This window comes from Hibiscus syriacus, unplaced genomic scaffold (assembly GCF_006381635.1).
Source record: "Hibiscus syriacus cultivar Baekdansim isolate YM2019G1 unplaced genomic scaffold, ASM638163v2 tig00117056_pilon, whole genome shotgun sequence".
Lineage (NCBI taxonomy): Eukaryota > Viridiplantae > Streptophyta > Magnoliopsida > Malvales > Malvaceae > Hibiscus > Hibiscus syriacus.
In genome coordinates, this window is record NW_024063539.1 from 2,122,964 (window position 1) to 2,145,277 (window position 22,314).

General features: G+C 34.2%; 2 protein-coding genes and 2 long non-coding RNA genes across 5 annotated transcripts; 2 read left to right on the forward strand and 2 right to left on the reverse strand.

The window, feature by feature from the left end:
• Window positions 1–3,657: 3,657 nt before the first annotated feature.
• Window positions 3,658–20,538, forward strand: LOC120198654. Its single transcript, XR_005523384.1, has 3 exons — window positions 3,658–3,670; window positions 6,233–6,238; window positions 20,416–20,538. It is a non-coding gene; the product is annotated as an uncharacterized LOC120198654 (long non-coding RNA).
• On the forward strand, window positions 10,161–12,737 carry LOC120198650 (trihelix transcription factor GT-2-like). 2 transcript variants are annotated; one of them, XM_039199957.1, is made up of 2 exons: window positions 10,161–10,687; window positions 11,038–12,737. In XM_039199957.1, exons 1-2 carry the CDS (start codon window positions 10,344–10,346, stop codon window positions 12,488–12,490), a joined length of 1,797 nt encoding a protein of 598 aa, XP_039055888.1. In that variant the 5' UTR covers window positions 10,161–10,343; the 3' UTR covers window positions 12,491–12,737. The 2 variants fall into 2 exon arrangements, with proteins under 2 accessions (XP_039055888.1, XP_039055889.1); XM_039199958.1 differs by having other exon boundaries at window positions 10,485–10,679.
• LOC120198653 lies at window positions 14,589–16,573 on the reverse strand. Its single transcript, XR_005523383.1, has 3 exons — window positions 16,260–16,573; window positions 16,118–16,153; window positions 14,589–14,694 (listed from the first exon to the last, which is right to left on the reverse strand). It is a non-coding gene; the product is annotated as an uncharacterized LOC120198653 (long non-coding RNA).
• LOC120198651 (serine decarboxylase-like) lies at window positions 19,691–22,314 on the reverse strand. The gene is made up of 5 exons (XM_039199959.1): window positions 21,841–22,314; window positions 21,183–21,414; window positions 20,900–21,093; window positions 20,644–20,780; window positions 19,691–20,360 (listed from the first exon to the last, which is right to left on the reverse strand). Exons 1-5 carry the CDS (start codon window positions 22,154–22,156, stop codon window positions 19,788–19,790), a joined length of 1,452 nt encoding a protein of 483 aa, XP_039055890.1. The 5' UTR covers window positions 22,157–22,314; the 3' UTR covers window positions 19,691–19,787.

Genomic DNA, 22,314 nt, shown 5'->3' on the forward strand with positions numbered 1-22,314 from the left:
ATTCAAGTCCAAAAATATTTTGCCTTAAATTGTTATATCAAAACATAGTTCAACAACAACTTTTCACCATTAGCTATTGTGATGACTAATGGTTGAGTATGTACTAATTCCACTCCCTCCTTGGCCCACTTAGGAGTAACAAAACTATGAGTGTTGCCACTGTCAATCAATACATTAATATGTTTTCCTCTGATGAAACCTTGTATTCTTAAGGTAGTGTGCCCCACATTACCTATAATAGCATTGATAGAAATCTCCAAAGCTTCTTTTTCTAGTTCTTCCATTTCCCCAGGCTCCTTTTCTGTCAATTCTTTTTTAGCAAAATTGTAGCATCCTCAATATCAGGTGAGTGACTAAATTGAAATATTTTCGAATTTGTTGGTCAAAGTGGATAAATTGAAAGATTGTGGGAATCACATGAAAAATGTTGTATAGGATTTAAATATTAAAGAAGGAAATATGGACGAACAAAATGGTCATTTACAAGGAAAATAATTAATTTGGTTAAATATATATGGAGGCCTCGTGTATGAGAGGAAGCAAATATCCAAGCTTCCAGACAACTCTTCTCCTCCTTTCTTCTTTGTGCGTACGAACCAATGTAAAGGTAAGAATTCTTATTAGTTGTTTATTAGTTGAGATTTAAGTTTGGTTTTGCTCCTTAGATGCTAATTGAGCTTAAGGAAAGCTTAATTTGTTTTAAAACAACAAGATAAAGGGAGTAGGAAGAATTAAAGATTTGAAGTTCTTGAATGAAATTTCGAAATAAAGTTTATAATGAAAATTGGAAGTTGAATTTGACTTGTCACCAACTTGATTAAGGGATATGAAGGGTTAGAATCAGATTTAGAACATGTGGGAATTTTAGTGAGATTCTTAAATTCTATGTGGAGGAATGGATTGTGAAGTTTAAGATATATTGAATGTGTATTAATTAGTTTAAATAGGTGTATGAGAGTTAAGGATATAAAAAGAGGGGAAATATAAAGTGTTGAGAAGATTATAAAGAGAGTTTCATGCTAAAATAACATTTCTGGGCTATGTGCATCGATGCATATTCAATGTGTACCGATGCATCAAGGGTAAAATCCCAGAAATTGTTCAAGGTGTATCGATGCACTCCTTTAAAATAAAAACATCGAATGTCATCAGTGTATCGATGCACCCGCTTAAAATACAAACATCGAATGAGATTTATGTACCGATGCATAGATAGTGCATCGATGCACCCGTCAAGGGATACATCGATACATGGTGTAGTGCATCGATGCATATCTTCATTAAAAGATAAAAAATAGCTTTCTTTTTAGCCTAGGGAGTCATAGTTTAGAATATATGAATTATAATACTTATATGGATCCATATATGATTATGTAGATACTGAAATCGAGCAAGCTTTGGAACTATCACCGAGTTAGAATTTGATCAAAAGGAAAGAAGTCATAGGAATAATTAGTAATCAATGAGGACAAGGTGAGTTCATATTAGATAGTGTGTTATGTTTAATGGAAATAAGACTTGAGACAAGTCTATTTCCTATAGTAGAATTCATGAACTCATTAATATGAGCATATGTTTGACATGATACATGTGTGTTATTGATTATTGCATATGTTAAATGATATGTGTGAATACAAGTTTATATGATACATGATAAATGTATATAGTATATGTGAACACAGGATGATATGAAAAAGGATATAATTGTATTATGTGATTTATAGAAAACATAGGTGCACAATAAATAGCAATGATATACATGTTATATAAACACAAGAGAAGTGTTATAAGTTACGTGATATATGCATATGAAATCATATGAGCTTATATGATATATGATATGAAAGTGTACATGTGAAATAATATAAGTGAAAATGCCCATGTTTTATGTCATGAGGGCTAGAGGTATAGTTGGCATGCCAAGAGTCGAGGGTCTACGCGGTCATTCGGGACATACAGTGATCCTTTGGGATATTTCATAATGGTCATTCGGGATAAATTCATATGCCCTTAGTGGGACCCCATACGAGCTATGGTGACAGCATAGTGCACAACCTCAATAGACTCACATATCTACAGTTCTCACGTGTGTACATGGGCTAATAAATAAATAACATGTGTTGTATATGTTTTGTGATATTAATTGTATGATTTATCGGATGATATATGTATTGCTCGGTTAAATGAATCAGATGTTCATTAAAAAGGTTATGTACAAGAGGATATAATTACAGGATACAGATGATAGTAAGAATTTTGACGAAAACGTTGTGTGATATGTATATATATATATATGTATATGTATACCTTACATTATATTTAATGTTATAATTGTTTGGTATGGCATTACAAGATTACCTATTAATGCATGTTTAAATAGTTAGAGTTTTCTTCCATATTTGATTATGCCTCACTAAGTCTATGACTTAGCGTGTAAGTGATTTACACATAGGTTCCAAGAAACAAGAAGAGCATAAATAGAAGTGGCAAGGACAACATCACTACTAATAGATCAGATCAGAAGTAATTGACAAAGTAGGTATTTTGGGTTATGTAGAAAGTGTTGGCAGGTAATAAGTTGTTAATTATGAATGCTCTGATCAATTTTGTATTTTGTGGTCTCTTTATGTAAATTAATGTATTTTGTTTTAATGAAAGTTTAAAATTTCCATGTTTTTCTTTAATGTCAAAGTTTGAAAAGTCAATGTGACACTTCAAACTCGTATCCGGGTCGGGTACGGGCTGGGGGTGTTACATTTAATGGTATCAGAGCTACGGTTTAGTCGATTCTCAGTATAAATCGGAGTCTAGAGTGTCATATAAAGTATACATGCCAACAAAATAATGAAAACTTCTGATATGATATAATAGTAAGTATGTTGTTTTGCTAATAGAACGATTTGATTATATTTTATTAGATGTCCGGACAAGATAGCTCTCGAGGTAAAGCGAGAGATGATAGATTAGCTGAGAGTAGTAATTCACCTGCCCTGTCCTGGCAAGGTGAAGAATGGGCACCTTTTGGAGTGTTGATACGTTCTTTAGGACGTTGGACGCGATATTAGCGCGTTTCCAACCTCCTGTCTCCTCAAATTAGAGAGTGAATGTGGCAAAAGAGTTAAAAGGATTAGGAGCTCCTAAGTTCAAAGGTGAAGCCGAGGAAGGTCCAATTGTTGAGGACCTTTGGCTTAACGATGTGAAAATCATGCTCGAAGGACTCCATTGTTCTGATATGGAAAAGTTAGATGAAGTAGTCTCCTTGCTGCGTATGCAAGCGAGAATTTGGTGGACAAATGTCATTTTGAGGATGCCAAGTGATCAGATAACTTGGTATTTGTTTTTTTTGGAAGAATTTAAGCACAAGTATATAGGAGATCAGTTCATCAGGCAAATGAAGCAAGAATTTTTGAATTTGAGGTAGATGAATCATAATGTGTATGAGTATGAGTACGAGTTTAACAAGTTATGTCGTTTTGCAACTGAGTTGATTCAAACTGAGAAAGATGTGTGTGATTGGTTTGTAGAGGGCTTGCGCCCGAGTTTAAAAGAGATGTTAATCGTGTTAAATTTGTCCTCGTTTTAAGAGGTAGTAAATCGTGCGAAAGCTCTTGAAATAGCTCAGAATGAACGGTTTGGGGAGCAGAGAGCTCAATCTTTTAAAAGAACTTGGGTTTCATCGAGCATGGTACCACCCAAGAAAGGTAGAGATTCGGGTTTCCGATCGCAAGCACCGTCAGAATCGATGGCATCCTCCGTTAAAGAATCAAATTAAATAAGAGTTAAACAAACTCAGTCTGGAAGGTCTAGTGATAAGCGAGCACATCAAAGTCAAATTATACAATGCCAGATTTGTGGAAGAAGCCATTGTGGATTGTGTAGAGTGGTCACTGGAGCCTGTTTCCTATGTGGAGAAACATGGCATTACATGAAGGATTGTCCGTTGAGGGATGGAGAGCCTGTACAGTCAGAGCGATTTTCATCGATGTCTCAGAGAGGACGCGGTAGAGGTAGAGGAAGAAATCACACCGAATCTTCTACTCAACAAGAAATACGCTCCACATCTAGAGTATATAATCTCCAGATCAATGAGGACTGTGATGACCCAGAGATAGTAGCAGGTATTTTTCTATTGTACAGTAAATGCGTTATGATATTAGTTGATCTGAGTTGCATATCTATATATGAGTAGTGACTGGGTGAGAGAATTGGGAATTTAGATAGAAGTCATTTGTAGTAATATAAAGTGATAAATTTAGTTGGGCACAGTGCTCAAGTAAACAAGATATGTGGAAGGTGTTCCATTTGGATTCAGGGAATTGAATTCTCTGTTAATCCAATAGAGTTATTTTCCAGGGATTAGAAATAATAATATTGAAGATGGACTAGTTATATAGTTAGTATGCAAATGATGATTGTAAATTAGGAAGAGGTACAACTAATCAGCTTAGACGGATTGGAAATATCAGTGTTGGAAGATATATGTTATTAGGGATAAATATGTTTTGATTGAATAAGGATTTTACAAGGAATGAGGTTGTGCAAGTAGTGTTAAATATCATAATTATGGAAATACGATGAGGAATGTTATTTAAAGATAAATATAAGTGATATGAAAGGATTATAGAAGTATAAGGAAAAAGATATGATTTATGAGATAAGAAGATGGTGGTTTATGAAGAATCAAATAGATATAAATAAATTAGTTGGAAATGAGTGTAAAGTGTGCATTATAGGTTTGATAAGGAAGTAAGGAAATGATAGATAGTGTTGTGGAAAGACGGTTTGGTTTTAGAATATATGTTTTCACCAATTATGATGAGGAGTAAATGTTATAGATAAGAAGATAATGATTTAGTTATATATATTAAGGAAGTTAAAGTATAATTGAAGGAATGTTTCTCTCGGTTCAGATAGTGAAGGATAAGTCTATTGTGTTGCAAATGATATGGATGTATAAAGTCGAGTTATGATAATTCGAGATTAACTAAAGAGCTAATATGTGAATATGAATATGAGATGGGTAGACAGTAGTTTAATCTATTAGTACAATGAAAATTTGAGGACGAATTTTCTTAAAGGAGGGGAGATTTGTAACATCTTCAATATCGGGTGAGTGACCAAATTGAAATATTTCCAAATTTGTTGGTCAAAGTGGATAAATTGAAAGTTTGTGGGAATCACATGAAAAATGTTGTGTAGGATTTAAATATTAAAGAAGGAAATATGGAAGGACAAAATGGTCATTTACAAGGAAAATAATTAATTTGGTTAGATATATGGAGGCCACGTGTATGAGAGGAAGCAAATATCCAAGCTTCCAGACAACTCTTCTCCTCATTTCTTCTTTGTGCGTACGAACCAAGGTAAAGGTAAGAATTCTTATTAGTTGTTTATTAGTTGATATTGAAGTTTGGTTTTGCTCCTTAGATGCTAATTGAGCTTAAGGAAAACTTAATTTGCTTTAAAACAACAAGATGAAGGGAGTATGAAGAATTAAAGATTTGAAGTTCTTGAATGAAATTTTGAAATAAAGTTTATAATGAGAATTAGAAGTTGAATTTGACTTGTCACCAACTTGATTAAGGGATATGAAGGGTTAGAATCAGATTTAGAACATGTGGGAATTTGAGTGAGATTCTTAAATTCTATGTGGAGGAATGGATTGTGAAGTTTAAGAGATATTAAATGTGTATTAATTAGTTTAAATAGGTGTATGAGAGTTAATGATATAAAAAGAGGGGAAATAGATAGTGTTGAGAAGATTATAAAGAGAGTTTCATCCTAAAATAACATTTCTGGGCTATGTGCATCGATGCACATTCAATGTGTACCGATGCATCAAGGGTAAAATCCCAGAAATTGTTCAAGGTGTATCGATGCACATGAAATGTATCGATGCACTCATTTAAAATAAAAACATCGAATGTCATCAGTGTATCGATGCACAAGTAGTGCATCGATGCACCCGATTAAAATACAAACATCGAATGTGATTTATGTACCAATGCATAGGTAGTGCATCGATGCACCCGTCAAGGGATGCATCGATACATGGTGTAGTGCATCGATGCATACCTTCATTAAAAGATAAAAATAGCTTTCTTTTTAGCCTAAGGAGTGATAGTTTAGAATATATCAACTATAATATTGATATGGATCCATGTATGATTATGTATATACCGAAATCGAGCAAGCTTTGGAACGATCACCGAGTTAGAATTCGATCGAAAAGAAAGAAGTCATAGGAATAATTAGTAATCAGTGAGGATAAGGTGGGTGCATATTAGATAGTGTGTTATGTTTAATGGAAATAAGACTTGAGACAAGTTTATTTCCTATAGTAGAATTCATGAACTCACTAATATGAGCATATGTTTGACATGATACATGTGTGTTATTGATTATTGCATATGTTAAATGATATGTGTGAATACAAGTTTATATGATACATGATAAATGTATATAGTATATGTGAACACAGGATGATATGAAAAAGGATATAACAGTATTATGTGATTTATAGAAAACATAGGTGAACAATAAATAACAATGATATGCATGTTATATGAACATAAGAGAAGTGTTATAAGTTACGTGATATATGCATATGAAATCATATGAGCTTATATGATATATGATATGAAAGTGTACATGTGAAATGATATAAGTGAAAATGCCCATGTTATATGTCACGAGGGTTAGAGGTATATTTGGCATGCCAAGAGTCGAGGGTCTACGCGATCCTTCGGGACATACAGTGATCCTTCGAGATATTTCATAGTGGTTATTCGGGACAAATTCATATGCTCCTAGTGGGACCCCATACGAGTTGTGGTGACAGGATAGTGCACAACCTCAATAGACTCACATATCTACAGTTCTCACGTGTGTACATGGGCTAATAAATAAATAACATGTGTTGTATATGTTTTGTGATATTAATTGTATGATTTATTGGATGATATATGTATTGCTCGGTTAAATGAATCAGATGTTGATTAAAAAGGTTAGGTACAAGAGGATATAATTACAGGATACATATGATAGTAAGAATTGTGATGGAAACGATGTGTGATATGTATATGTATATCTTACAATATATTTAATGTTATAATTGTTTGGTTTGGCATTACAAGATTACTTGTTCATGCATGTTTAAATAGTTAGAGTTTTCTTCCATATTTGATTATGCCTCACTAAGTCTATGACTTAGCGTGTAAGTGATTTACACGTAGGTACCAAGAAACAAGAAGAGAAGGAATAGAAGTGGCAAGGACAGCATCACTACTAATAGATCAGATCAGAAGTAATTGACAAAGTAGGTATTTTGGGTTGTGTATAGAGTGTTGGCATATAATAAGTTGTTAATTACGAATGCTCATATTATTTTGTATTTTGTGGTCTCTTTTATGTAAATTAACGTATTTTGTTTTAATGAAAGTTTAAAATTTCCCTGTTTTTCTTTAGTGTCAAAGTTTGAAAAGTCAATGTGACACTTCAAACTCGTATCCGGGTCGGGTACGGGCTGGGGGTGTTACAAAAATCTTCTTATTCCTCTATGCAATTAAATTGCTTGGCTTTGCACTGATGCCCATGAGTAAATTTTCCCTACATTTAAAACATAAGTTATGGGCTCTCCTGTATTCCACCAAACTCTGTTTAGGATTTGTGTTGGAAGAATTTGTTTTAGGCATAGGACCCTTATTCCCACTATTTTGTTGACTATTCAAAGGATTGTAAGAAAAAATTCGATTAGAAGATTTATACTTCTTACCTTCAATCTCATTAGCCAGCTTATATAATTTAGTTTGCCTGTAGGCTTCAGATAAATTCCTGGGCTCTAACACCTTAACTTTATTTTTTTTAATTCTTCCTTAAAGCCATTGATGAAACTAGAAACAAAGTAATCTTCCTCAGATGCATGTTCTGTTGTAACAAATAAGGTCTTAACTCCTCAAATTTCTCTTGATACTCTTCCACACTTCCTTTCTGCATTAGTTTATTGAATTCCTCAATAATGTATGAATAGTTTCTGTCACAAAACCTATGACACAAATTAACCTCAAATTCATGCCAAGTGACCCTATACTTCTGCATAATATAGCCATCAAACCAGGTCTCTGCCTATCCAGTTAAATACATAGCATTTATTTCTATTTTTTTGATCTTCTGGTATTCCCAATAGATTGAAATATTTCTGGCACTTCCTAATCCATCCTCTAGGATTGTTACCATCAAACATTTGTAGCTCCAATTTTGGTCTGGGTAACACATAACTTGTGTTCCCAAAATGACCCTTAGAGAAGTTTCTAGTGTCAACATTTTCTTCACCTCCCATTTTGATTTCACTAGAACTACCCATAATATTTTCTTCTTGCAACTTCTGAGTCAAATGTGTATGGCTTGGAAAAACCACTGGTATTGAAGCTAATATCCCTAGTTTATTAGGTTGGTAAGAGTACCTTTCCTTTTCTCCTATTACTGTAACTTGTACTGATTTCATACCCAGAGATTTAGAAGCATCAGGTTCATTTACCTGGTTATTTTTACGCTCAACACTTGTTTCCTCTTCAGACGTTTCCTCCCCTTCCTAACTCCTCAGAATTTTCAAGATACTCGTCAAATAACCTTTTTGCTCTGTAAACTCAGCTTCTAAATTATCCAACCTTTTCTCTTTCTGTTCCCACCATTTTGGCACCTTCGAATCCTCTTTAAGATCTTCCATCTGCATTTGTAATTCTTTAACACTTTGTTAAATGGAAGCCAACATTATCTCTTCTGCCATCGTTTGAACTTTCTTCTACTTTCCCAGTTTTTCTCTTTAACAGGAATCATGCTCTGATTACCAATTTGTTATGTTTAGGGTTGATTAAATAGAAGAAATGAGAGATTTTAGAAAAGAATTAAGGATACAGAAAACGTGTTTTTTCATTCAAGATATATCATCCTTTTGGAAATTAGATACAATTATATATTTACAAGCACCCTACAGCTGTATTACTGACAGCAAATCTAACAAACTAACTACTAAATTACTGACTCACAGGATCCATCCACGTGGGTTACACCGTTTGGTCCATTTTATCCTCCAATCCCGAAGTGATTTCAATATCTGTTGTGTTCTGTTTTGGGTTGAAACCTGATGGGGCCCAATTGGATAATTTGGAATTGGTTATGGTTTGTTCCTCCCATCCGAATGATCCAGCTCTTCTCTTTGCCTCAGCCTTAATTCCATCAGGTAAGACTTCAATCCCTAATTCTCTTTTAATTCCCATTTTCTTTCGATTCTCCCCCAATTCCCTTCTTCGGTTTGTCCTCAATTCCTTTTGTTCGAGCCCTAATTTCGCTTCCATCATGACAATAATATATAGAATTAAATGTTATAAAATATTTTAAAATTAACCTATAATTTAAAGTATTTGGGGGTAATTACTGAGTTTTGGGGCTTCTCAAAGAAAACCTAGATCGGTATTCAGATGGTGCAATTGAATGATAAAAAAATTATTTTGAAAATAATTGGTTTCAATGATTAAAGTAGTATAGTGTATGTTATGGGGATCCATGTTGGGGGTATTTTAGTTATTTTATTAAAATGATGCCAACTGGCAGTAAAGTTTAGAACCCAAAATAAAAACTAAAAATCCAAGTTGGAATTCACTCTGTGCATTAATTTCTTTTACAAAATAAAAGAGTGTTTTCATCTAAAAAATTAAAAAGAAAAAGAAAAAGAAGAAAAGGGTTTACTAAAGCAGAGGAGGGCTTTTAGCTAAATAAAAAAGGCAAAATGATCAGCAACAGCTGTAGATAAAATTCTGAAATATTTGTTTATCTTTTTTTGCATTTATTATATGTATCTTTCTGTGCCACTTTTTAATTACTACTACTAAATAAATAAATAAATAAAAGAAGCCTCCCAGCTCCTCTTTGCTGTTCTTTTTAACCAACCAACCAACCAACAAACCATTTATTTATTTATTTAAAAAGATAATAATAATAAAATTCTGAAGATTCCACTGCAAAAAGGAAAATATGAAAGTTTTGAAGTGAAAAAGAAAAAGAAAACGCTACTTGTTGAGATGGACATATGACAAGCAGATCCCACAGACCATAATAGATTAATAAATTCACCTATATTACATATACAATCCATCTTCAATGGAAACCCTTTTTGAATTACAAGAAATAAAATTCACGGCCTCTTTTCCTCTGTTGATATATATTTTCCTTTTTCGTTAATTCAAGTTTTTTCTTTTCCTTTTGCCATTGAAAGCTGTAAGTAAAATAGCAAGCTCTTGCCAAGGAGGGGCCAAAGAAAGGAGTTGTCGCATCCAAAAAAGTCATATATGCTGGGTGGTGGTGACACAAGTGGTACCGTTCTTGGAAGCAGAAGCGGCTGCAGTGATGCCGCTTCTGCTGCTGCTGGCATGTTTAGCAACAGCAGAGGTCCTAATGGAAGCAATGAAGCTGCTGCTGCTGGTGGTGCTGGCAACATGTTTGATTCCAATGGCAATAATAGTAACAATTCAGGTGAAGACGATAGAGGCCGGGTCGATGAAGGTGAGCGGTCTTTCGGAGCCAACCGGTGGCCGAGGCAGGAGACTTTGGCACTCTTGAAAATAAGGTCCTACATGGATGCTACCTTTCGTGAAGCTAGCACTAAGGGTCCACTATGGGAAGAGGTTTCAAGGTGATAATCTTTTGTTTTCTTGTTTTATCATTCAATGAAAGATTCTGGTTCTGTAAGTTTGATGGGTGGAGATCTGATCAAGTTTTGGAATGGTTTAATGGGGAAAGAAATAGCGTGCAAGAATTATACATTTCTTTGTCTTCGATATTATAACAAGTATTGTTGGGTGAGTTGAACTGTGTTCATCAGTATCGATTCTGATTTCTGGGTTTATCATAGTTTTTTTTTTTTTTTGCTTCTAGTAAAGCTTGCTGATCGTTTGAGTTACACGTGGAATTCAATTGGTAGTTTATTTTTTGTGCAAATACAGAAAATTTGAAGTTGTTGTTTGTGTTGTGGTGTGATTTTAGGAAACTAGCAGAGCTTGGGTATCATCGAAGTGCCAAGAAATGCAAGGAGAAATTCGAGAACGTTTACAAGTATCACAAGAGAACCAAAGATGGACGAAGTGGTAAAGCCGATGGCAAGACGTATCGGTTTTTCGATCAATTAGAAGCCTTCCAAAGCCAGCCTTCCATTCAATCGCCACCGCAGCTAAAGCCTGCAATGGAGGCGGCAGCTACTAATCTCCCACATGTGAATGTTCCATCCACAACACTCCCAAGTGTGCAGCAAAATATTCTACCTCCGAATATAAACCTTACACTCCCTCCTTCCTTCCCATCGACAAACCCGAACCCTACGAGTCAGTCCAATTCCCCACCACCGCAAGCAAGCCCTACAATTCCGTCTTTCCCAAGCGTTTCTTCGGCGGATCTGATGTTGAATTCAACCTCTTCGTCCACCTCGTCCGATCTAGGATTAGAAGGTCATAGGAAGAGGAAACGGAAATGGAAGGAGTTCTTCGAGAGGCTGATGAAGGAGGTGATTGAGAAGCAGGAGGAGATGCAGAATAAATTCTTGGAAGCAATCGAGAAACGCGAGCGCGAAAGAATGGTCCTCGAAGAAGCTTGGAGGATGCAAGAAGTGTCTAGATTAAATAGAGAAAGAGAGATATTAAGCCAAGAAAGATCAATAGCAGCAGCAAAGGATGCAGCTGTGATGGCGTTTTTGCACAAGTTATCCGGGCAGAAGCAGCAGCCAAATCCAGAAAATAATCCACTACCACCACAGCAACAGCAACACCACCACCAGCAGCAAACACCTTCAAAGCCAGTGTCGGAAGTGGCATTGGCAGACACGCCAGCACCACCACCAGTGCCGCCACAAGGGGAGAATTTAGACGTGTCGAAGTCGGATAACGGCGATCAAAGCTACACACCGAGCTCTTCAAGGTGGCCTAAAGTCGAAATCGAAGCATTGATTAAGCTGAGGGCAAACCTGGACGCTAAATACCAAGACAGTGGTCCAAAAGGACCATTGTGGGAGGAGATATCAGCAGCAATGAAAAGGCTTGGTTACAATCGAAACGCCAAAAGATGCAAAGAGAAATGGGAGAACATAAATAAGTACTTCAAGAAGGTGAAAGAGAGCAACAAGAAGAGGCCCGAGGATTCAAAAACATGTCCCTACTTCCACCAACTTGATGCTTTATATAGAGAAAAGAACAAACATGACAGCTCTAAATACAACCCCCAGAACTCAGTCCCATTGATGGTACGCCCAGAGCAGCAATGGCCCCCTCCTCCCCAGCCCCAACACCATCATGTAATGGAAGACATGGAAAGTGATCAGAATCAAGACGAAGACGACGACGAGGAAGATGAAGATGAAGGGGGTAGCTTTGAGATTGTTGCCAGCAAACAGGTTTCTATGAGCACTAATGAGCGATCCATATCAGAAACAAACGAACTTGATCAGTGAAAATTTGACAGGCCACATGATGGTCAGATAAATGCCAGGAATCAACTCAGTGGAGTTGATGCCGTAGCAGCTAAGTGGGACAGGGATCCCGGCAATGGTGAAATGAATTTTTACAGGTGAGTGAGAGAGAACACATTGGTGGGGTTGAGCATACAGTCGGAGGATCATTTATATGTTTATTTTTCATTATTATTTATTTTTTCAGATAAATAAATAAGTTGTCTCATTTCGCATGATAATAAACAGGGAAAATAAACAAATGACTGGTGCTGTAAAATTTTCATATTCATGTTCAAGGTCGTGTAAATGTGAGAAATGGTAATTTTTAATCGGTTGTTTTCTGTTCTAATTAAGTTTTCACCGTGACAGCTGGACAAAAGTACTGCACTATAACTTAAAGCATATGCATTAGATTAGACTATTTAACTACTTTGCTAAGATGTTTTTATTTATTTTACCTAATAGATATATAGAAATTCAAAATTTACTTTGTTTTAAAGAAAAAATAAATATTTATATTTATAAATTTTGTGTGCATATAAATTTAAGTAAGAGTAAAATATATTAGCATCTCTAAAATAATAATAATAATAATAATAATAATAATAATAATAATAATAATAATAATAATAGTAGTAGCAGCAGCATCAATAGTAGTAGTAGGTACATTAGTACAAAGGAACATGATGTAGTTAAGACGAGTTAATGACTCATGTTTACTATAATTTTTTCGTTGATGATTAACGATTATAATGATTTATCTCATAGTGATAATATTTTAAAATTATTAAAGTTTATCAAATAAGATTATAGATTCGTTGAATATATCAATATTATACATGTGTGACGCCAAACACTTAGACATCATAAATCTGTTATTACCTTAAATTTTTTTTAGGTAAATAATATGATCTGTAAGGATGCGTTTGGTTCATGGAATATAACATTACCAATGAGAATAAGATTACCGGAATGTGACATTACCTAACACATTACTGTGTTTGGTTTGTTTGGCAGTAATGTAAGATTACAGTGTTTGGTTGAAGGAATAAAAGATTAATGAAATGTATATTTTACCAAATTGACCTTGTTCTATATTTTTTAACAAGTGAAATTCTAATTATTTAAATAAAAATTATTTATATAAAAATTAATCGATAATATATTTAAATAAAAATTATTTATATAAAAATTCATCGATAATATATTATTTTATTATTTAAATATATATTGTATTATTTTAATTTTAATTAATATTAAATTTTACATAATTTATTTAAAAATATATTAAAATTTTACTTCAACATAATTTATATAAAAATAATTTATATAAAAATATATCATGTTCAATTTAGGGATTTTTAACTTTCACTATGATATTGAATCGATGATGACGATGATTCCATTAGGTAATATTTTCCACATAAATTAATTATATTATATCAAAGTGTTCGCGTAAATTAGTATCACACTCCTACTACATTTTTTAATGAAAATTTTCATACGTACACTATCTTTTTATACTAATGAAATATTATAATGTTCAGGTTCTATTAAAATCTTAAAGAATATAAAAAGAGTCCAATAAGTAGATTGCCGAGGGTTTTGGAGTAATCATCCCAATACCAAACACCACCTATTAGCGCTTGAGTTCATTACTGAACTAATGAACATATGGAACATCAAATCATATTATTGTTTATCTATCTAATTTTATATATTTTAAAAAACCATTAATAATACAATCGTTCTAATAATGTAATTTCAAGTGGATTTGGGGTTATTTTTTTAATATATTATCATTTAAGAATTTTACATTGAGCAAATAATTAAATAATTCTCTATTTGCTTAAAACTAAACATGCATTATCTAGGCAAATAGAACATGAAATATTATAAGCATATATAAAATTCTAAAAATGTGCAATATATATATATATATATATCATTCCATGTTCCGATCAGGTGGACAAACATAAAAATAGTTATAAAAGGTAAAAGAGAGATGAGCAAAAAGAAAGCTATCTTGAGGATGGTCAATCTCCCCAGAACCTTACTTAGCAACCACTGAGACAGCTTTTCACAAGTTCTTACTAAAGCAAGCCCAACAACTAGACAGAATTAAGGCCACCCACTCATTTTTGTTAATCCTCATCATCACCATCCTCCTCCTCCTCCTCCTCCTCATCCTCGTCCTCTTTTGCCTATCGATGGACAAAAGTATTAATAGGGTAAACAAAATTCCTAAGCAACTGATACCACAAAAAATATCAATGAGTAGAGCTCAATGGCAACGATGCAATTCAACTCATACCTACATGCATATCAATCTAACTTAAGAACGTGCACAAAGGTGATCTAGACATTGAATGCAGCAGCAGAGTATAAATAAATGAACGGTTCTCCAACAATTCTGAAGCATATATGAATTCCAATACAGTTTTATATCTAAATGGCAACCTACTACTCAAACTCAGGTGTAATCATCATATACAGGCTTTCTAGTTTCTTCCAAGTTTTTCAATGTATTTGGAGGATCTTTGTAGGATCATGTTACCCAAACCATATCTGGATATGGTTCAAAGTATGACAGAGTTATGTCAAGAAAAATAAAGATTCAGAGCAACTAGGACCTAGATGGAAATATTTCCTAGAATAAGGAAACAATGCAAATAATGTTCTCAAATCACCACAATTTCCCCCATTGCTATTCCAACCTAATTCCAAAATTATGTTATACTACTAAATCGAGTAGTCCACTGATCGGTAATCCAGACTAAATATCTTCATTTTGAAACCAGAATCTTAACTTGGTCAAAGACCATTCATCTCACAACAGCTAAATTCTATACACAATGCTGAACTTGGTGAAAATCGAGCTAAACTGATCTAAAGTAATTTAAAAGGCATTCACATGAGGAAAAACCCACGAATCCATCCCAATGATTTGGTGGGTAAGAGAAGAATTATTCCCAAAAACATGTGTCTGTAAACACCTAGAAATAAACTAAGGCCAATACATGATATACACGTTTGTAGAGGTAGTCACATGGACCTAGCTCCTCCAACTATCCCAATTCAACCAGCTTCTACAGAATTAACATGGCAAATTGTTGAATGCTACTAGATTTACATAACGCAAATTGGTGGCTTCTGCTTACTTAGGGGCCGTTTGGGAATGCTTATGGAAGTGGTTTTGGCCGAAAATTCCATGAGACAAATGTAAGTCAGAGTGCAGGTATAAGAAAATTCACATAGCAAGTTCTAGAAAGTACGCCTCACACAAATGTCACCAATTCAAAACGACCCCAGAGAAAATTATCAACTTATTCCAACCATTTGATAAGCCTCTAAACCTTAATAATCTCAATCTATATTCACATTTTGTTATCAATAGCAGCAGTTCTGGGTTCAATTGATAAGTTCATTTTTTAAGTTCAAAATACACTCTATTAATTATACTTTACCCTAACATATCGATAAAAAAAATAGTCCGAATTTGATCTAAAAACTTAAAGCTATTTTGATCTAAAAAGCCCCACTGCTTGAGGGTAGAGCAGGGCAGGGGAAGAGTGAAAATGGTCGGGTGTATATATTAAGTTTTTCAAAACAAAAAAAAAAATCTACCTCTTCATCTCCATCAAAATCCTCTTCATCAGCCTCCTACATCAGGAAGTTACAAATAACAAAAGCAAAGAAAGCAAAACATAATTTAAACAAAATATGTGTTACAAAATCAGAGAAAGAAGCCAGGCAAAAAATAAGTTACACTGTTGAAATAAGTGAGAGGATTGGGCCATAAGTCCTCCTTGATAATCTCTGCTACCTGTAATGGTTTATCAAGTGAAAAACTTGATAATCTCTTCTTCCTGTCCTTCCGCTGCGATGAGCCGGCAACCGTTGACGACTGCAAACCGAAAGCGCACAGCTGGAGCCTAGAGTGGTGGAGCGTGAGGAAGGAACGAGTGGCTTTGCAAAGGGATTTCAATTTTGGGAATTCTAATTTTGAGAACACAAACTTATAACCAGGTCGAAGAAGAAGAAGAAGATTTCAGCCAGAACGAAGGGAGAAGGCTATTTTAGACAACGGGATGTAAATAATGAAATATCTAAGGGAGATGGGATAGACATTCTCGGGAAATCAGTAAAAAAATCACTGTTGGTTTTAACTTTTAACTAGCACTTGGTAATATACTCTCATCCAAACGTAGGTATATTTATCACGGGAAAACACATTTCTCACATAAATGAATTATACTCTGAATCAAACGAAACCTAAAAGTTATTCATACACCCCATAGTGCAACGAAAAATTTAATCTAACAATCTCTTCGGGAGATCCATTTACAATGACAAATCTAAGAATAATGATGTGAAATATTATTTTATTTTGTCTTGAAATAAAATATTGAAAAAATACATATAAATTCTGATTCACTTGACGCGATGTCGATCAAGCTACAACATGAAATGTCCTCGCCTCTGCGTCGTCTACCCAATTCAAACGAACAAAAACAGAGACTAAAATTGAAACTATTTCAGAGAGTATTTTGCTAGAGTATATAAAATGCTTACTAGACTATCTTTTATATATATATATATATATATATATATAAACTATTTTCATAAATTACACAAATCAAATGACCTTAGTGATGAAGAGATTTGTTGTTATCCCCTAAGTCCCGAAAAGATTAAGAATCTTTAAAACTATTTTGTATTCACCACAAATTTATTAAAAAATATTTTCATAAACCTAAAACTCTTAATTGTTTTGGTTTATAAACTTCGCTCTTATTTGAATTCCAAATTATCCTTACGTAGAATATGTGATAAATCAATTATAACAATTATATATTTTAATTACTATAACAAAAAATTATAATTATCCCATACAATAATTTTGATTGTATCATATCTATTTTATGTACAACATACTTGTGCATACCAATCATTCACTATTTAATTGTCTAATTATATTAATTTAACTAAACATTTTAATTCATGTGACAAATATATTTCCAATCATACATGTATTTGTTCATTCTAATCATAGATACGATTTTCTAAGTTCTTGTAACACTAGTAATAATATCAGAACAGTTCTAATATTACAAAAATGAATGGTCTCTAACAATATATCATTGTCACCTAAGTTAAAAAGAGTCATGATTCGATATAATCTTTATGTGATTAACTCTTTTTATGTATTAACTCTTTTTATCCTTTATATCTAGAATGCTCACAAGTCATAAAATACTCATATTTGTATAGTTCATTTAATATTTTTTGATATCTTGAGTAGACAAATAAGTATGATATCTCATATCAATTTATTCGAGCATGATTATATATTTTTCGTCTCGCTCAATCAATTAGTATAAGATATTAATCCCATAATGTGAGAGGAGGCAAATCTCATTTTGACAAATCATATCCCACTACAGAGATCATACTATGTACATAAGTCTTTATAGTGTAACATGTTATGATACATATTTGAGTTATTGAATATGCTACTCACTATGTTAAGATAATGATAATCTCAGGGTTGAGGGTCATACATGTAGTTATCACTATGAGCAATGTTAACAATTACATAATAATTCAAAGACATGCTCATAACGAGTCAATCCAATATGTTATTCTCTAATATATACTTATTGCATTGATTTTGACATTCTCATGTCAATGACAGTACCTTGTCATCAATCAACTACACATTAATCTTTAATGTATTATTGTTGATCTAACTCATATAATACTTGACTAAGGACCTTTTTAAGAATAACCATATTATTCTTAAGACTTTATTATAATTCAATTAATTTACACATTCAAATAAAAATAGCTAAAGTTACGATGACAATGCCTTATATTAATATACGAGGTAAAAATATATTATTGCAATCATCTTATGATTATGTAAGTAATGAAGTGTAAATGTGTAATTATATCAATTTTTAATTATTACGTCAACTATTTCATTGATATTTAGTGGTATATGATTTAGTTAGTATCATTTAAATAGTTAAGGGATTTGATTAAAAATAATAATACAACAACGAGTGGAATCATCTCATAACTAAGTGATAACTCATGTAGTTTGCCCTTAATTAAACAATAATTAAGTGTTGCAAGGGTTCGTACGTTCCTCTCTTTTACAACACTTCTATCCTCTACAAGCTCTCAATTCAATGGTGTATCTCATCGCTTTAAATTCATTTGTTAATAATTAATTTGAATAGTAATACACTAATACTAATACATTAATGGATGTTTAAGCTCTCAAACATGACCGAAAGCAACCACCAAAACAGTCATCATCGATTTTTAAGCGCGGAAACACTGATTTTATGAGAGAGAAAAATAACGCCATAATTTGAAACAAAAACAACTATTTCAAGTCCTTGAAAAGCTGATTTTGCCCATATCAAAACAAAACATTGATCAAATTAATTTCAAGCATAACTTGAAACAGGACATATATAAAATTTCATATTAGGGTGGCAAACTATAAAATTTGAAGGGGAGACAAATTTATGAAATTTTAGAGGATCGGAAACAGATTTTGAATAAAACTACATAAAAAAAATATCTAAAATATAAAAAAATTTGGAAATTTGGAAATTTTAAGAGGATGAACGCAGGTCCATCACTGCTTGGAAGACTTAGAGCACCTGCATTGATTCATCGAGGCTCTGAGTTTTGGGTAGGCCACCCACATGAGGAAACCGATTCTAATAAAATATTTCTCGTATGATGCAGAGAGACGCTACCGAGTTGACTACAGAGAACAAGGAACTCAAACTACGGTTACACGTATCGGAGTAATTAGGAATGGATGAGAGGACGAACTACAATTACATGTACCGAAGTAAATAGGATAGACCGAGAGGACGACTAAGGGCAGTCGTCCCTAATAAAATTAAATTATCATATATTTTAAATTTATGTTTAATATCTTTTATTAATAATCTATTTTTATTTATAGAATTTTATAAGTTTATCCCTCTTAAAATTTTAAAAATTCACCCATACACAACATTCAGCTCTCTGGGCTTTGGCAGTGGACCACCGATGTGCCCTGAAATGGAATTTCATCAAACTGCTATGCATATACATTGCTATAATGCTATATAGAAATAAAACTCTGCCAAGTCTATGCTTCTTCGATACAATGCAATTAACAATGAGAAAGTAATAGGAGTAACTTCTGGATCTAATCCATATTCCATTAAATTCAAATATCAAACTACACGAAAACAGGGCATTAATTCTAAATCACGACCGATAATCATTTTTTCGACTTGTGCAGAGCACAATAGCAATTATCTTTGCCTATCTCTGCTGCAATACAAGGAGACTGAACATGCCCTTGATACCAAGTTGACCTTTTTTCCATTAATTCATTCAGGAAGAAATCCAGCTTCTCGATGGTCACGTTAGGCATCACCACCACATGTGCTATATTCCCTTCACAAGCAAGCTGCCACCTACGTATAAACTCCTCATCCCTGGGCCGCTCGAACACAACAGTACTGCTGAGTTCATTTAGCATAGCACTGATCCCAGCCCCATGCAATCGGTCCTTCAAGTAGTGAGCGTTTCTGAGGCACTTCTGAACATCCTTTTGAAATCCTTTGTAACCTTTTCTGTTGAGAGTATACCATAGGAAAATAGGAGCATGACCGTTCCGACTTCCCATGATCGTAGCATCCCTTGATGCAAGGTATTCGACATTGCTTGAGAGCACATTGATGTGCTCTATCCTTGTGATCTGGACACCACAAGGCATTGGACATCCCACAAACTTATGCCCAGAAACACTCACACTTCCAATGGGCTTCTTGAAACTAACCTTCGGTGCCTGTTCACCACCGAAAATGCTATCAAGCTTAAGAGGTAACACAAGATAGGATAAGAGGAGTTGGAGAAATAAAACTAGAAGAATTTGCACAAACTCATCATCTACTTACTGAAAGGATAAAAGCTTAATAACAATGTTCCTTTCACATCTTTTAAGCATGTCAACAAACATCAAACTTAATAGAAGTATGCTCATGCATCTAATGTGATGAGGGAGCTTTGCTATCTTCCCTCAAAAATTAAAACCCAACATTCAATTAGAAGCTATACATGTGATAACTTACCCGTTTGACAAAAGGCATCATGAGTCCGAACAAAGCTCCATCACAATGAATGTAAAACCTATCATGTGAAAATCCACATTCTTCAAGGGTTTGTATCACGTTATCAAGGTCATCTACCGCTCCTTTGACAGTTGTTCCTACAGTAAACATCATTAACCAAGTTATGTATCTCATTTGAACCAATAGGATGACTTTCTATTGGAATGAACCTGTGACAGTGAGAGGTTGCATATGAGAAAGGGGGTGAGAGACCGACCTATGTTCACGTTGAGTATAGCTGGTTTGTCCTTGTTGGCAAGCAACTTCACTCTGAGATCAATGCAATCAATCTCACCAGAGATCAGAGTATCAATCTTCACACACTCCATTCGATACATCCGCGCTGCTTTAAAGACAGAGTAGTGTGACTCTCGTGATGCATACAGAATCCCATCTGGAAACACTTCCCTCCTGTAAAATTCAATCATCAACGGTTTCTTAGTCAAAACAAGATAATAATGTTCGAGATGCACATAACTGAATCATAAGAAACCACTAACCCAACTAAAATTCCATGAAGATTGCCTTCTGTGCCACAATTTGTAATGTAACCCCAGTATTTAGTCTCCTCTATTTCCCACAAACGGGCAAACCAATCTAGCACACCAACTTCAAACTGCCTTGAATGAACTCCATAGTTACTCTCAATAAATGGATCTCCAAGATTGTTGATTGAGAAATGTTGTAACTGGGCTAGTGCGCCATAATCAAAGTCCAGATTATAAGGATAACCTGAAAAGTAGCACTCAATTAATAGAACATAAATTTCAAGGTTCCAACGGAAGTGCACAGACGTATCAATTTAAGCAAAACTCACACACACAAAGACCTACCTTATGTTTTAAAACAAAAGCCAAAACAGCATATTGAACAAAACTAAATATAATTTCCAAAAAAACTAACAGTTAAAAGAGTGTTTAAATTTTAGAATCATACAAAATATCACATTGAATCGAGGCCAGATTTCTCCTTTTTAGGTAATTACAAGTTTTGCTTAGTTCCCCGTTTCTGCTTATAAAAGATCTTATAATACACAAGTACTAACAAAAAGCACCGTTTAACTCACTTCGATTCGATATTAGTTCAAGCCATCAAAATTATTAATAAATTGAACAAAAAAAATTGAACAAATTGCGGTAGATATGAAATACACGGTACCTAAATGGTGCTTTGTCCGATCCATGAGGTTCTTGCGATATCGAGCCAAGACGCCAGCCATTTGAGCTTCCTTGTCGCCAGTCTGCTCATCATTAACTTCAGGCTCAGTTATGGAGTGGCACGTGGTGTGCACGTTCCTCCCCAACACAATCTCCCTGCTTTTCCTCTCCGACGGCTTCTCCACTCCATGCTCCGAAACAACGGGAGGCAACGGCTCCACTCGAATAGCCGTAGGATCGAAGTTATCATTCCAGATCTCTGCCTTCCCGTTCACGTTAGGCGACGCAGCAGCTTTGATCTCGGCGCCCCCAGCCATGAATACTATTGAGATCACAAAAAGCAAATCCAGAAAAATGCGCGAAAAAACGGAAGTGGAAATGAAAAGAGAAGGATTGGGAAGCTTCTGGATTGATTACAGATCTGAAAAGTATAGGAGGAAACGGAGAATGAGATGGTGATAGGGTAGAGATTGTG

Excerpts from the sequence above, each read along its gene's own strand:
- LOC120198651 (XM_039199959.1), bottom strand. The coding sequence starts at position 22,156 with ATGGCTGGGGGCGCCGAGATCAAAGCTGCTGCGTCGCCTAACGTGAAC. Across the intron at positions 21,094-21,182 it reads CTTCATGGAATTTTAGTTGG|GAGGGAAGTGTTTCCAGATG; the intron begins GTTAGTGGTTTC and ends TGAATTTTACAG. Across the intron at positions 20,361-20,643 it reads TGATGCCTTTTGTCAAACGG|GCACCGAAGGTTAGTTTCAA; the intron begins GTAAGTTATCAC and ends GGTGGTGAACAG.
- LOC120198650 (XM_039199957.1), top strand. The coding sequence starts at position 10,344 with ATGCTGGGTGGTGGTGACACAAGTGGTACCGTTCTTGGAAGCAGAAGC. Across the intron at positions 10,688-11,037 it reads CTATGGGAAGAGGTTTCAAG|GAAACTAGCAGAGCTTGGGT; the intron begins GTGATAATCTTT and ends GTGTGATTTTAG.